General features: G+C 42.0%; 3 protein-coding genes across 5 annotated transcripts in view; 1 reads left to right on the forward strand and 2 right to left on the reverse strand.

The window, feature by feature from the left end:
* Positions 1–7,066, reverse strand: part of elf1 (E74-like ETS transcription factor 1) — a 35,823-nt gene extending 28,757 nt beyond the window's left edge. For both annotated transcript variants that reach the window (XM_047024847.1, XM_047024901.1), the window contains exon 1: positions 6,820–7,066. The gene's annotated coding sequence lies outside the window, so the exon portion shown is untranslated. The remainder of the gene's footprint in view (positions 1–6,819) is intronic.
* Positions 7,067–7,886: 820 nt separating this feature from the next.
* LOC124467404 (ubiquitin-conjugating enzyme E2 A-like) lies at positions 7,887–10,868 on the forward strand. The gene is made up of 6 exons (XM_047019689.1): positions 7,887–8,313; positions 8,530–8,610; positions 8,781–8,806; positions 9,065–9,154; positions 9,253–9,341; positions 9,453–10,868. The coding sequence occupies exons 1-6, from the start codon at positions 8,270–8,272 to the stop codon at positions 9,579–9,581; spliced, it is 459 nt and encodes a 152-aa protein (XP_046875645.1). The 5' UTR covers positions 7,887–8,269; the 3' UTR covers positions 9,582–10,868.
* Positions 10,497–15,089, reverse strand: nkrf (NFKB repressing factor). Of its 2 annotated transcripts, XM_047019678.1 has the most exons (4): positions 14,868–15,089; positions 14,185–14,305; positions 13,842–13,966; positions 10,497–13,703 (listed from the first exon to the last, which is right to left on the reverse strand). In XM_047019678.1, the coding sequence occupies exons 3-4, from the start codon at positions 13,930–13,932 to the stop codon at positions 11,461–11,463; spliced, it is 2,334 nt and encodes a 777-aa protein (XP_046875634.1). In that variant the 5' UTR covers positions 13,933–13,966; positions 14,185–14,305; positions 14,868–15,089; the 3' UTR covers positions 10,497–11,460. The 2 variants fall into 2 exon arrangements, with proteins under 2 accessions (XP_046875634.1, XP_046875625.1); XM_047019669.1 differs by lacking the exon at positions 14,185–14,305 and having other exon boundaries at positions 14,868–15,088.
* Positions 15,090–15,310: the final 221 nt, after the last annotated feature.

The raw sequence follows: 15,310 nt of genomic DNA on the forward strand, positions 1-15,310 counted from the left end.
CACCTTTCACTAACCCCAATAATATCCCAAAAGTAAAGTAATATAGGCACCATTATCTGAAGTTGTATCAAATTTCCTCTGGCTGGAGCAGGTCAAACGAACTTCAACACAGAGGAGAGACATTTTTCAAAACCGCCTTTGAACAGACGGCAAACTGAGCAATACCCATTTTTCACTTACAGTGCAAAAACTGTGCCTACAGCCCACCAACTCTCAAAAACGATTCAAGAAGGCTTTATTCATAGGTTGTTCCTCTTATCTAAACCACTGCTCTTTGTGCCAAACCAAATTAAATTAGCGGACCAAGGTTGAGTCCTCGTGGGAAATTGCTTAACTCATCATTGCATTCCAGAAACATCAGAGATGTGTTGCTTATTTTGGAATAATCTGTAAATGCTGTGGGATGCATCTGTTTTCCTCATGAACAGAGCTTGGCTGTGTGTCTCTCCCTGGAGAGAGCAGGAAGAATGATGGAATCTCATTACCACATGGCCAGTGTCATTATACAAATTAAGACTTTCCACTTACTCGCGCTGTTCTAAAGTAACCTTTTTGAGACTAGGCTTTTCCATGGCCCTTGGCAGTTTCCCAGGTTGTAGAGGTTGAAATGAAGACCCAGTCACATTGACGCTCTTCAGGAATAAAGATACATCCAAAGATTAGGTGCTTCACAAATACTGTATGCAAGTATGACTGAGTGTGTGATATCCATCTAGGCCTCCAACTTCCCCCAACTAAGAACCTAGTTCAGAAAACATGAAAATAGCGTTTTAATTAACCGTTAATTGATACAATTTGGGCAAACAACACACTACTAATGGTTGGTGAGGATCATTGACTTAACTGACAAAATGTCTCTTAAAAAGGGAAACCAAACAAATGAGAGGGCAGGTTCAATAGACACTGAGCTCATGGCGGACACAGATAGCACACCATTATCCTCTCCAGCAGTCTCATTAATGAATACTAAAAAGCACAATATGCTCTGGTTGCTTTCAGCAACTATGTCACAGACTAAATTCTGTGCCCATGTTCAATCCCTATTGTCAACCTAGAGAATAAGATAACACCACTAGTTCAAAGGATGTAGGTCCAGAAGCCATATCATTTTAGTTCGTTAATTTTAATTTTCAAAATGGGCTCTTGGCTGATCCATAGCTAGGATAATTATCACTCCTCACCTGCTCTATAATTCTGTCTAGAACAATAGGTGAAGTTTTGTACAGAAAACACAAGGAGGGCTATCTAGTAAATAACATTAAAATACAAAAAACCTCCCAAACCATGCAAAGGCTAGACAAAATAAAAGTGTCAGCACAGCATAGTGCATAGCCTTTTGAGAGCTACAGCCATGATGTTAGCACAACTGCACCACATGACCCTGCTGACTAAGTGTAGAGACACACCTTTCCTTTACGGCCTAAAAATAAAGACTGCTCGCTCTAATGTAGCCTACTGGTGCTACTACAGTCCAACCAAAACAGAACAAAGCCACAAAAAGGCTTTGGCATCATATCTGGTTTGGGAAGGCAGAAGCTGCATGACAGCAGCACCATGAATTCAGTGCAGCTCTGTTCTAGATCCACCTCACTCCCTTCTGCAGCCCCCCAAAATATCAGAGGCACATGATCTGATGTCTAGATATCTGTGTCGAGAGAGAGGAAACTTACAGAGTCCCCTTCAGATCGGTGTGTGCCATGCCAGTCATATTACAGGTGCTGCCCTCAGGGAATACTGTAATATGGCTTGTTCAATTCTACCAAAACCACACACCACTATCTCAGAGCCTTCAGTGAGAAGAGAAAAGACCAAAAGAAAACAAGTTAGGCCTTGAGGGTCTGAGATATGGACCTGTGGAGGACAGACAGGGCTATTGTGGTTCCAAGGTCAGATGATGACAGCTCTCAGACTCCATGGGAGTTCAGGAGAGCCCTGTGCAGGTGATCAATGCACAGGACAGAAGCCCGCACAAGACAGGGAGAGGAGACAGAGGACAAAGGGGTTCAACTAAACACTGTCACAAAAAGTGTTGGGAATGCCATGCAGACAAGTTACTCTAGCTCAAACTTGAGACTCGTGTTTGTTCTTAGCTCATTTGAAGCAGACCTTTCTCTCTAATAACTTTTTGGGGGAAGACAAACCGTTTTTTTTTAATAGATGATTACGCCATGCACCATTCAGGGCTGAATACCACTGAATAGAAAAGAGGGGTTGTGCTGCTATGGTCATTGGGAGAACAGACAGAGACCCATCAAAACTGGGCTTTTGTCAAAACTGACTCACAGCCATGACTGAGGAAGATGATCAACAGCCCAGACCAAACTAGACCTGTGTGGGCGTTAAGCTACATCAACATGTATTCAGTGCTCATCATAACTGAAAGCTAAGTCACCTGCTACTCAAGCTAATATGACAATAGAGTGATGCAGTGACCATGATACCATAGCTGGTTACAGCACAGATGAGTAATACTGTGTTCTGTCCCTCATTCTGTCCTAGCTAATCTGCTAGTGTTCAGTGAGTTTTAACGATATGGGTCATGTTGGCCATCCTGTGTCAGGATGGGCAGGGGGAAACTGCTGATTCGTAACTTGTTTCTGACCAGTTCGAATGTGATACAATACTTTAACATTAGTGCTGTCAAACGATTAAAATATTTAATCGCGATTAATCGCATTAATGTCATAGTTAACTCGCGATTTATCAATTAATCGCACATTTTTATCTATTCTAAATGTCCCTTGATTTCTTTTTGTCACATTCTTTTTTCAATTTTAAAGCTCTTATCAACATGGAAAAGTGGTTCGGATTGCTTCGTGCAAATATTTTTTTATTGAAAACAACATTGCAATCGCCTGGCTTTGACGAGGGGGCGGAGAATTCGCATGAATCGCATCAGCTGTGTGCTTGGCCATCAAGTGGTATTTCAGACTGGACGTGCTACGATGATAACTCAGTTTACAACGACAAAACACACAGATCACTTTGGTCTTGTCAATGGAACCATTTGGCAACTTTTTAAAAGTAAACTTTCCATTCAGAATCTTATTGGCATCCATTTCGGCGTCTCGCGCTCGCCATCCACTCAAAACGTTAGCCTACTACCAGAGAATGTCTAATATCCGTAAACGGGCTCTGCTACTACTCTTTAGCCGGCTCGCAAGCCAAACAAGTGCGTGTGTGGCGTGCCTGTTGTTTTATTTCCGGTCTATCTAGATCCGGTGTGGTGTTGTAGTCTTTCTAACGCACGTAATTGTTGCAACAGCATGTGAAAAAAACTACAAAGTTTGCTAGGCCAAAAAGAGCGTTAATCGCGCGATAAAGAAATTGACGCCGTTAATTTGGGTTTGCGTTAACGCCGTTAATAACGCGTTAAACTGACAGCACTATTTAACATGGATAAGAATCCTAGAATCATAAGCTCCTGCTCCTACATCCTGGAAGTGTGAGGGACCTATCTTACCATAACATTCAAACAGTCCTGTGAGGTTGTACCACATCATGTTTAACAATAAGTTATGGAAACAAAATCCACTAGTTCAGTAGTATCCTACAGCCATACACAGGCTGGACAGCCATAATTCATTTGTAGTTAAGTTAATAGTACATCCTTCCAATTGATAAGAGGACAACAGCGGCAGTTGGGTCAGTTTTTGGGGGGAAAACACACACACACATTACACAAACATCCCTCAAAGAGAAATCCATTAAACATTAAACACACAGAGCAAGGCTAACATTCCAGACAGTCCACATCACACCTTTGTGAACAGTATCAGCGACCTGCAGTTTGGACCAATGCAAAGACCATCCACGATCAACACGAAGACCTGTCACTGGGAAACAACTCCTTCATGTTCAGATGCTAAAGTGTACGTGTTAAAATATATACCTTACCAAGTTCTAAAACAGAGTACACCAGTTGGTCTCAAGCACATTTTCAAATAAATAGCTGGAGGCTTTGATAGCATATTGCTGACAGAATACCCAATGTGTAGTTGTGTATGTGGTTAAATAATGCAAAAAAGACCTGCCCTGAGGCAAGGACAGCCTGCCACTCATTACCCCCCCCAATAATCTAACACTGATCCTACAAGGAGGGCTGCCTGTGACACATAATAGAACTGCTTTCATTTCTGACTGCACAGCTCGCTCATTAAGACACAGTGTGATATTTTACACATCATCTTGTTGCGGCCTACTTACCCTGACAACACTTTGTGCTTTTAATACTCATTCTCTGTTCTATTTGCTCAGACCACCATGTAGACACATAGCAGCAGAGCAGCAGCGCTAACTTGAGGGTAGGCATGCTCCTATTTTGATGACAGGCTTTTTAGAGTTCCTGAATCACAAAGGTCACGCACTCTGAACCTAATCAACCATGAGTTACACATTGCGCATTATACATGTATCAAATATGACCAGGCTGAATTTGCATGTTTAGCACTAGTCACAAGTATTTCAGTAAGCATTATGGTGCAATCTTGAGTTTGCACCAATTGAGTTGTGCAACAGCAACAGCATCTCTGAATCAGCGATGCAATGTAAAAACAAAATACTCAATAATGTTAACATCCTGGTAAACATCTTGTTTTCAGTTGTTTAGAGAAGTTTAAATGCAAACAGGCCAAAAACCAAACATCCACGACGTCTTACAAAACCTTATAGACAGGCCAAAATTCTTTAAAAGATAATGATACTGACATTATATCTTAACATGATAATAATGCAAACTGATGTGAGATAGTAAATCAGCCAAATTGTAGTGGTAGCACAGGACTTGTCGGGTGACACATGCTTGACATTGTGAGAGGCAGCATGGATGCAAGATGAGGTTACAGGTGGAATTTCCCCAGCCTCTCCTTACTCTCTGACGTCATGTCAGGTCAGTTCCAGAGCTGCTGCCTGCTGATCGTAGATAATCTATCTGAGGATGTGAAACTCAGGTGACAAAGCTATGGCTGTTGACTTGAGTCTCACAGAAAATACAGGAACTACACAACATTTCCCCCTACTGTCTTTTAACACAGAAACGGCCCACAGAACACACTCTTCCTTTAAAAGGGAAGTACAGCAGTATTGTTTGATTTTTTACCCACAAACGGTTCCATTTTTTTTGTGTGAGTCACTTGACATGTTTTGGGCCTTGCACATTGTTTACATAGTATATAAACATTGCCATCTTGTGGTTAGTCAAACAACACTATACATCCTAAAAGGGATGATTGAGTAAAGGAGAATACAAGCAAACTTCTCAATTCTATTCATCATTAAGATGACAACATAAGTTCATCAGAACTGAACATTCAAGATAAGAATAAATTCATTTGATTCACTCACTTGCCTCTTTTAAGGCCACTGTGTGTAGTGTTGGTCAATTGTCAGCTCTAGTGGTACTTTCAAAGCTGGCTCCATCTTCAACAGTACAGGCAAATCAATATCCAGAGGCCCATTAAAGCAGCACTTACGGACTGTAAGAAAAGCCTCAGACTGAGGCCACGACACTGATAGGAGCCTTCCACAGAGGAAGCACAAAGAAGCACAACTCTCCATTGTCTGTAGTCATGGTCACACTCCTCAGCTGTTCAGACTGCTGATGGTGACATCACTGTCACACGATAAGTACCAGGGTTTCCATTAGCCCGGGCCACAGAGACGTCTGTTCCCAGTGTGTAGAAACACAGAAGAATCCTGCAACATAAGGCCTCCAGTTTTCATCCTCCCTCATCCTAATCCAAGCCCCGTCTCATGAAATATATGTGGAGGTCATTCCTTCAGAGCCCACCCACCCCTTAACACCTCCCTCAAGTGGACATCATTATTTTTCTAAACACACAAGTCTGAATACCAAGAGAACACAAGGCAGACAAGTATATTTAGAAGCACTTATTGAGGATAATTAGTTTCAGAAGACTGAGAAGTCCTGTCATGTGGTGCCAACCCTTGGATGGGTTGAGGGTGGAGGGGGATCAGTAGGACCATCTGATCTCTCTCTCTCATGGACTGCACTGGCACAACCCCACCACCCACACATGTATTCCCTGCCTTGCCCCTCCCTTGATTCTAGACAACAGCAACCACAGCTAGCCAATGAGATGTTTCAGCTTGCATGTCATAAGAGACTTGCATCTGAAGACAAACAGCTGGCAAACATTTAGATTAGATGAAGATGAGTTTATTAAACTATGGTAGAAAACGGTGTTAGCTCTTAGGGATAATTGTTCATTGGCTGTCAATCCCCAATACCTCAACAACAACAATGTTGTTCAACAAAAACAACCTAATTTCCAGACATGTAAACTCGTGACTTCCAGAACTGTGCTCACACTCACGAAGCACAAATGGAGACTTGACCCTAGAGGCTCCACTGTCAGCACCACACAACTGATACATTACGCTCACAGCATCAAGCCTGTCACATGCCAGCCATAGTAGAAAAGCACAATGACACAGCTAGAGTGTAGTAAAGCAGAACAGTTGGTCAAATTGCCTGAAGGTTGCTCGCATGGAAGTTTTACTCCGAGAGTTCTAGCTATCGAAACTCAACCTTTTGAATTAAAGTTTAAATAAGCCGAGCGCGAGTGTGCAGTCTGGATTCAAGGTTCGAAGCTATTTATTTCAAATTCCGTAGTGTCGCACCAAAGTTATTCAATTTAAAGAACGATGCCAATGTTATTAACAATTTATTCTAAGGAAACTGTAGCCCTGACAGGCAACAATTGAGGGAAACGAATAAAGCTTTCATCCTACATAACTTTTCGGCACATCAATTATTGTGGAATAGGCGTTTTAAACAAATTAATGTTAGGTGCTTACCTTAATTTAGAATACCGTAGTTACAGCCCTACAATAAGGCGACAGTCGGCTCTTCATAACGGTGAAATTATACTATCAATGGTTAAATCGGAATCGATTGGTTTAAGGCTACTTGAAGAGTCTTCAGCTTAGTGGATGCTCCAAAATTATTCCTCTCATTTGAGCTGAGACCAGCACATCACCTACACAATGACCAGTCTACTGTTTCACTAGACTACTTTCGCGTGCCCGACATTAGGTTACATTTTTTCTTTACCGAAAGTCGATGCGTGGGGAATTCCTAGCGGTCACATTTTCCCTTGGAAATGATTGGCCAGTTAGGGACTCTCACAACAAGCAACGGCTACAACCTACTACATATACAAATCGCAATTTTTATATCAATTCATATAAAACCGGCAAGTTTTTATCACAATCAGTCGTGTAAGGCCCCTGTTTTTATTATGTGCCCATTAATCTACGGGGTGCAGTTTTGACCAGTTGGCTAAGTTAATTAAATATGGAAGCCTAGTATTTACATGTGGTGAGGCCAATAACCAAAAATATATTAAGAAGTTATGTTCTACACACCGTATGGCTATACATACCCGTTTCAGTTAGACTATAACTCCCGCTGAATAGCCTAGGCTACCTAAAATGCTTAACTGCGCTTTTTATTAGGCTATTAGGCGTTTGTTTGTATGCAATAAGCCTACCATTTGTTGGAATTGCATGACATGCAAGTTGGCCTAATGATTGCATTCCTAGTTTATCGTTACACCAAACATGTTGGCTGCAAATCACGGTCATTCACCTCCACCTAGTGTAGGCTAATTTAGGCCTAAATTACACTGGCAGACTTTTTTACTGCTTTTAGCTATTCAGTCTGATTAATGACTGATGAATGATTTAACTTTCGACAGGAATAGAAGTATATCACTCTTTTAAGTAAAATAAAGGAGCAGTTCACAATGTTAGCGTGGAAAGTTAAGAAACCATTCGGGAAACAGTAAGCATACACCCACCCAGCAGCTATGACTACTAAACAGATGACGTAATTTACAAGAACGTCACAAATTAACTGCAACAGCAAGGAACGTTGTGCAAGAAGCGGAAGTAATACGTCTCTCAATGTATTACATTTGGAAACAGAAGGATTCATAAATTTATTAAAAACATTTAATTACATTTCCATGAACATATTCACAGCTTAATTTGACCCGACACACTTTCATATAATAATTAATTACTTGTTTAAACTTGGTGGTACCCTTCTACAATGGTATCTTCCTGTTGCTGTAGAGTCAACTAGCGGTGACAGCTGTAATAGCCCAGAGCTAGCTACAAGCTAACTAGCTAGAAAGCAAGTTCGAGCGATTTTTCGAAAGGAATATTTACCGTGTAAAGACTTTGTAACAAAACGTAACATTCAAAAACACATGTTCAAGTTCTATATGCCAATTGGAGCATAATGTCAACACCAGCAAGACGTCGTTTAATGAGAGACTTTAAACGGTAAGCGAGGAAGAAAAAAGACCCGGGGCGGCTAGCTAGCTAGCTGGCGCTGTTAGCTTGTATAAGCGAGCTGTTGAATATTTGAAGGCTATGTTTGAAGCTTGTTGAGCTTATTAACTTGCTGACTAGATATACTTGAATACTTGATACGTAGCTGCAGCTTTTTGTAGACTGGACAGCTAATGTAGTTGTAAGCAAAAGAACTGTAATTCTCAGGCTTCAAGAGGATCCTCCAGCTGGGGTCAGTGGAGCCCCGTCAGAAAACAATATTATGGTTTGGAATGCTGTTATTTTTGGGTAAGTGATTGATTGACATGACATTTTAAAAAGGAATGAAAAGTATTTATGATCTAAACGTATTAACAATCATGGATTTGATTAGTTAAGGTCATAACGTTTCTTACTTTGGCTCTTTTCAAAGGGTAAGCTTGACAAGTACATTCTATTGATGCTTTCTTTTCCAACAGGCCAGAGGGAACACCTTTTGAAGATGGTGAGTCTTGTCTACAGCCGGTTCTGGGCTGTTCACTCACTCACACCCTGGAAAGTTGTGGTGCAATGATAAAAACAAGTTGTTTTATAGGGCTAAAGAGGGAGGGTAAAAGTGAGCATATCGAGTTTGCCTTTAAAATGTTGTCTTTTAATGCAGAAAAACATTTGGACTTTTGGATTTTAGCCTTCATTTGGACCCCCCCCCCCCAAAAAAAAAGTATTCAACATTACCATTAACTTGTATCATGTTTTGTTACAGGCACTTTCAAACTTACAGTAGAATTTACAGAAGAATATCCCAACAAGCCTCCAACAGTGCGATTTGTCTCCAAAATGTTTCATCCAAATGGTCAGTTGTCTACCAAGTCATTGACACACCATAATGATAAAGTATAATGTGGTACGGTATATAATGTACCATACTTGTGTGTTGTTTGTATTGTCTAGTCTATGCAGATGGTAGTATATGCTTGGACATTCTTCAGAACCGCTGGAGTCCTACGTACGATGTTTCTTCAATCTTAACTTCAATACAGGTATGGCTTAAATAATGATTACAGATGATATATCCCTGAGTTGGCTAAGTTGCTGAAAGTCAGTGCCAGAAAGCCACCATCAGTGATCATGTCTTGTGTTCCATGTTGTAGTCTTTATTGGATGAGCCTAATCCAAACAGCCCAGCCAACAGCCAGGCTGCTCAGCTATATCAAGAAAATAAGCGGGAATATGAGAAGAGAGTTTCTGCCATCGTCGAACAGAGTTGGCATGATTGTTGACCTCCCCACTGTTCTGTGTATGAACAATATCAAGCCTCAAATCAGAAGAAACAACTGAAACATCTTACAAATAAGAAACTCATCATGCTTTGTATTCTTCTCCAATATGATTGTCTGTTCTATAGCCGTTGCTGAATTTGTCTGCCTGTTGTGTTGTGGTTGCAGCTCATACTAATCTACTCATCCTGGGGGGGAAAGTAGGCTACATCTTTGTCAAATGTACCTTGTTATATCTGGGTTACTTGCAAATCATGCCACAAGGATATATATTTTCCATTTTACCTGAAAATGTGAGTTGGTTGGATGTGGTATTGACAGATGTATTTTGAATACATACAGATCCTTTTCTTATGAGTACTTTTTGCTTTTTTAATAAGAACATTTTTAGTTCTTTTTAGCCATTTTGAAGCTGTGGCGTGTGAGAACATAAAGTTTACTCATGGACCCCCTACCCATCACTTGTGGCCTTTAGGGGGAACACTGCCCAGGGTTGTGATGACATTCAATGTCTCTGCCTTTGTAATCCAATGTATGGTTCTATATGTTGGTATTTGAAGCCTCCAAAAGTTTGAGTTTAAAACACAGCCTATTTAAAACTATATCCTATATTGGAAGAAAAATTGCAAGTTTCTGATGTCTAAAATTCCCACTCAGAAAAGTAAGGCTTTCCACCTTCGTGTGTAACGCATGTTGTTGTTGATTAACAACTGTTAATGTTATTTCAGATCATATGTTTTTCCGTTAATCGCAATCATTATTTCTACCCAACATTCAGTCAACGGTAGCAGAATGGGTGCCTTGGAGTGAAACTTGTTCTAATGCAGTGGCCTCTTCAACTACATTTATGAAGGCATGCCTGTTTTCTTATAAAATGCACTGGTAACCCATGTAACAAACTGTACATTTTCTTGTAAATAAAATATACATCAAAAGTAGCCTAGTTTATTCAGGGAAAAAGTTGTGTACACGATTTAAAAAGGGGATGCAAGAAGATTCCGCTCCACCACAGAAGTATTTTAATACACTACATAAACACTGGTACAATGATAAACCCCTGATAGAAGTCACATCTTCAAGTTGAGCCAGTTAACGATTATCAGGCTTACTTTATTCAGTTACTACAGCTGTGAAAACAAGCAGAGAAGTTAACCGTATCCACAAAGACCAATACAAGTGTCATTTCACATACTGTCATAGATCACAGCTTGCCCAGTTTCAATGTCCAGGAGATCTTTAATATCCAAGGAGCCCACTTGAATTTGAAGGGTTATACCACCCCCACCCCCCACGTAAAATAAAATTTAAAAAATGATCTTGAAAATATTTTCTCTGTGCAAGTATTGTGAATGGTTCTGGGTATTATAGACTACTGTGTGATGTGAGCAAATAGTTTCAAAAGTTAACCCCTCACATTGTCCATTCCTCTGAAGTGATCTAAAAACAATGTTCAAGCTAACTATTTACCAGTGGAACAGTAAAAACTGGATGGATTCTTTTTTTTGCCATAAAAATATACTATTGTGGGTCTTAAGATGGTTCTTGTTCAATTTATTACACTTCTAATGAAGCCTGCAAAATGCACTTTCAGTCAAGCTGTGTTAATGTACATTAGACAGAGGATACAGTTGTGGAATGGCATGAGAGCAGGTAAAACAAAGACACCTGGAAAATATGTACTTGTATTAAAAAGCCCCCGCTGAAGCTAACAATGCTTGAGCAATTCATTCAGGAAAAGGAATGCAGAAACCAGATTTGTTCCCCTCTCTACGATTGATATATTTGAACAATTTCAAACCAACAAAAGTATAAACACATGATGAACTGTATCATTTGTTCGGTTGTAGTAATTATGTGTAGTTTGTTGGAACTCCATATCCAGTCAGTGAGAGGCCTGAGGTTTCACCAGTTCATATCGTCCCACCTGCCCTTCCTGCAGCAACTGGCCAATCAGCTGGTCTTTGTGCACTTTGCGGCTAACAATGAGAAAGCGTTGCCTGCCCTGTCCATACGACTTGCTCCGTAGTCCATACTTCTGAGATATCTGGTGAATTTGCTTTCGTTCATCATTATTGAGCTCTGTTGAGAAGCGTAGGTCATCCTGGCGATCTGAGCTGACATAATTACGGATGATATCCTCAATATCCCGCTTGCCGAGCTGATGTCCAGGTTTGTCCATGTCCATACCCAGCCCTTCTCTAGAAAACTGCTCCTTGACTTTAATTGGCTCTGCAATGCCCTCCCCTTCGCGACCCAATCCGCCACCCTTCCAGCCCATCTTGCGGAGTAGCTGATTCCCAATGTTGTCCTCCTTGATCTCCTGTCTCATGGACTCCTCTCCAGCACGGGCCAGGATTTGGTTACGGGAAATGGCGTCAGCATGACCCTCCTTCCTGAGGTTAGATTTCACCACAGCCTGTGTCTGTCTCAGTGTGGCCAGCGCTTGCTCTGCTGCAATGTGCTTAACCGTCTTCTTAGGTCCTATACCTGCAGCTACATACTGGCCTTCTAGATACACTTCACATCTCCAGCGATGGTCTGGGAGCACAGTGAACTTGTAATCAGCAGCTACCTTATTAAATTGGGCTGTATCATTGATGATACAGATGGCATTATCAGAATTCTCTAGGATAACTAGCTCACTCAGGTGTTTCTTTCTACCACCATGCTGACCAAAACGACCACCCTGGGGGTCAGAGTGATTTCCACGAGAAGATTGTTGTTGTTGTTGTTGTTGCTGCTGCTGCTGCCTTGCTGCCTGGTTCATACGAAGCTTCCTCAGAGCCTCTTCGGCGGCTGTATGCTTGGAAGTCTTCTTGCTGCCTCGCGCCTGTGCCACCAGCTCATCCTGCAGGTACACACTGCATTGCCAGGCACTGCTATTAGGCACTAGGTCAAACTTGTAGTCGATTTTCATACGATTGAAGGCAGCAGAGTTGTTGAGAATGCAGATGGCGTCATGAGCATTGTCAACGATTACAAACTCGGTCCAGTGCTTGCGTTTGTCAGGCTCATACTGCCCCTTGGAGCTAGGAGTCGGTTTATCTTCTGGATTACGGAGAGCTGGTAGAAAGGCTGGTGTAGGACAGTGCATCTGACACACCACTATATCACTGACCAAAGAATGTCGATACTTGCGCTGCACAACACGCACCTCCACTGGTTTTAGAAAGAGCTTGACTGCCTGCTCTGACGCACGGTCCCTGGCTCCATTTTTACTGCCAGAGTATCCAGTAGCAAGGTAAACACACTGGCATCTCAACTCACAGGCATAGCCATCAGATGGTACTTTCCTGTTCTTTGGGAGGTCTCCTGGAGGGATATCCTTGAGGTTGACATAGATGTACTCTGGATTAGTCTTACAAGCCTGGATACTACGACTCAGGATGAAGTTGTAGTTGGGAGCATCAGATCCGCTCACGAACGCGGGGTCTCGAGAAGTGACAACCACAGAGGCTGCCACTCCTGAAATCAACCTTTGCTTCTCGTCCAAAGTAGCTTGGGATATAGCGAGGGGCTGCGAACAACCAGTGACAGAGGAAGGTGTAGGACTGCTTGTTCCTGGGCTGCTGTAGACCCTGCTGAATGCCCTACTGGAGGACGGTCTGTCCTGGTGCCCAAAGCCTATGCCTTGACGTCCTGAATCCCAGGCCCCCGACCGACTTCCCCCTCCATATCCATCCGATCTGTGGGCCTGAGAGTATGAATCTGAGTGTCGAGCGTTGTGGGCCTCATATCTAGCCGAGTAGTCCTGCTGAGTTTTTGTCATGTAGTTTGAGGTGGATCCCCGGCTACCATAACCTCCAAAACTGCTTGAACTACCCGTCGGTAGGTCTCTGTTTCTATCCCTGTGGTCTGCCCAAGAGTCAAAGCCATATGATGAAACCCTGTCAAATGCAGGTCTAACTGTTGAGGAGCTCTGAGCCCGACTGCTGCTGTAAGAAGAGTGGTCCAACTCCCGCTGCCTAGTGCTGCTGTATGTGTCACCCCTCCTGCGCTCCTTATCATTTTCCTTCTCATCATTGCAAGATCCTCCACTGCTACCACCACTGACAAAGTGTACAGGCTCAAACCTGGGTCTGGAGGCAAATTTGGATACAGGCATTTTCCTCATGGGTTCTTCTCCTACAATTAATAAAAAAAGAGTTAGAATCCAGAGAATGAAATCAGGATCTGAGTATATTAGCAGCCCAATGCAAATATTGCATCCCTCTGGCTAACAACATATGTACCTGGCAAATTTGAAGTTATAACATTACTCACTGCCATCTGATGAATTGGGTCTCTTTTTTGCTTCAGAACTTGGAACGAGCTCAAAGGAGGGCATTTCGCCTTTGTCAATGCCTTCTGCCATCTCCAGTACCTTACAAATCAAATCTGGGCCATACCTGGTCAAAAAGACAAGTATTTGCAATTACTTTAACCTGGTAAATGAGAACACTTGCAGGATCCACCTACATATCTGTAAGTGGACCAACACAACATTTAATAGCCAAAATGTCTAGTTCGATTTTACAGCTAGCTAGGAGGCTACCTTAGGTTTCAATGTATCGTGTGAAATAACTAAGAGGGATGTACAGGGTTATGACTAACTAGACATTATTACCTGCAAAGCTTCACGACCACCGCTTTGACCACGCACGGGCCACACACAACCCCAGACTGGGCTATAGTAGCTTAGCTAACTTGTTCGAACGGTGTTAGCATCATTAGGCCAGCTAGTTTGCCTATAGACCCCGGACGATCAGAAGAGGTTAATTTACATAATGCAACTACACTTGCAGGTAGTTAAATACACAATAATGAAGCCAAATTAATAGAGAGCTAAATATACCGCACCAAATGTTTACGCTAAAAAATATATATAATATTATGCGTTGGGGAGCTAGTATTACAGCTAGCAAGAGTTAGCATTCAAATCCTCAGCGACATGACGCAGGCTGCAGTGACAGATCAATTCACTGACAATAAGACAATCATTTAGCAAACGAAATACTCAAGCACCCGTACAATCTTTATCGGTAGTAATGGAGCTTGCAACCAGCAAATTTGCAACCAAAACCAGTCAGTTATGTGAACGTAAACTACAAAATGCTCTCCAGAAGTGACGCAGTAGCTAACGTTAGCTGTTCTTGGAGATGGCTTCTGCTGCTTCTAGTAAAGAGCAAGCACATCATCATTCAAAAAAAGCCTACCCAGCATTAGCCGACACGTAGGGGAATCGCTAACATTATCTGGCGGTATAACTAGCTCTACACCTGTAATGTGTCCTTTAGGCACTCTTAATACCTCCAGGTTCGACGTCTCTGTCTGCCCTTGGGTTAGCCAATGCGTATTTCTAGAATGACCCGTTGAATGTGACAACAAGCTTGCTTGGTAGCCTCGCAGAGAATCTGCCTCCTCGCTAGCTGTTAGCTAGCTAGTTTGCCTCACTTCTTCGGCCTCGTTGACTTCGGTAGAGGATGATGACATCCGCCGTCACTAGCCAACTGCGCGCCGACTACATTTTGATTTGCTTGGCTTTGAATGGACAGGCACATTTCAGATGGTTATATTTCCGTATTATCAGTCACGAGTTAGTCTATTTTATACCTACCTGGTCATTTCTTGCTCAATAGTTTAATATAATTAGCAGTTGACACATTTTAAAGGGTAACTAACTGACCGTTCTCATTTCCGTAAGCTTGATTATACACATATACATATATATATTTTTTTCAAGTTAAAGGTAG

Source organism: Hypomesus transpacificus, chromosome 1, assembly GCF_021917145.1.
Source record: "Hypomesus transpacificus isolate Combined female chromosome 1, fHypTra1, whole genome shotgun sequence".
NCBI classification, from domain to species: Eukaryota; Metazoa; Chordata; class Actinopteri; order Osmeriformes; family Osmeridae; genus Hypomesus; species Hypomesus transpacificus.

What these genes read in the sequence shown, in the direction of transcription:
- nkrf (XM_047019678.1), bottom strand. Translation starts at nt 13,932, where the DNA reads ATGGCAGAAGGCATTGACAAAGGCGAAATGCCCTCCTTTGAGCTCGTT. An exon ending in ACCCAATTCATCAGATGGCA is followed by an intron (nt 13,704 to 13,841) that starts GTGAGTAATGTT and finishes TATTAATTGTAG; the next exon opens with GAGAAGAACCCATGAGGAAA.
- LOC124467404 (XM_047019689.1), top strand. Translation starts at nt 8,270, where the DNA reads ATGTCAACACCAGCAAGACGTCGTTTAATGAGAGACTTTAAACG. An exon ending in TTAATGAGAGACTTTAAACG is followed by an intron (nt 8,314 to 8,529) that starts GTAAGCGAGGAA and finishes TGTAATTCTCAG; the next exon opens with GCTTCAAGAGGATCCTCCAG. An exon ending in TGGAATGCTGTTATTTTTGG is followed by an intron (nt 8,611 to 8,780) that starts GTAAGTGATTGA and finishes CTTTTCCAACAG; the next exon opens with GCCAGAGGGAACACCTTTTG.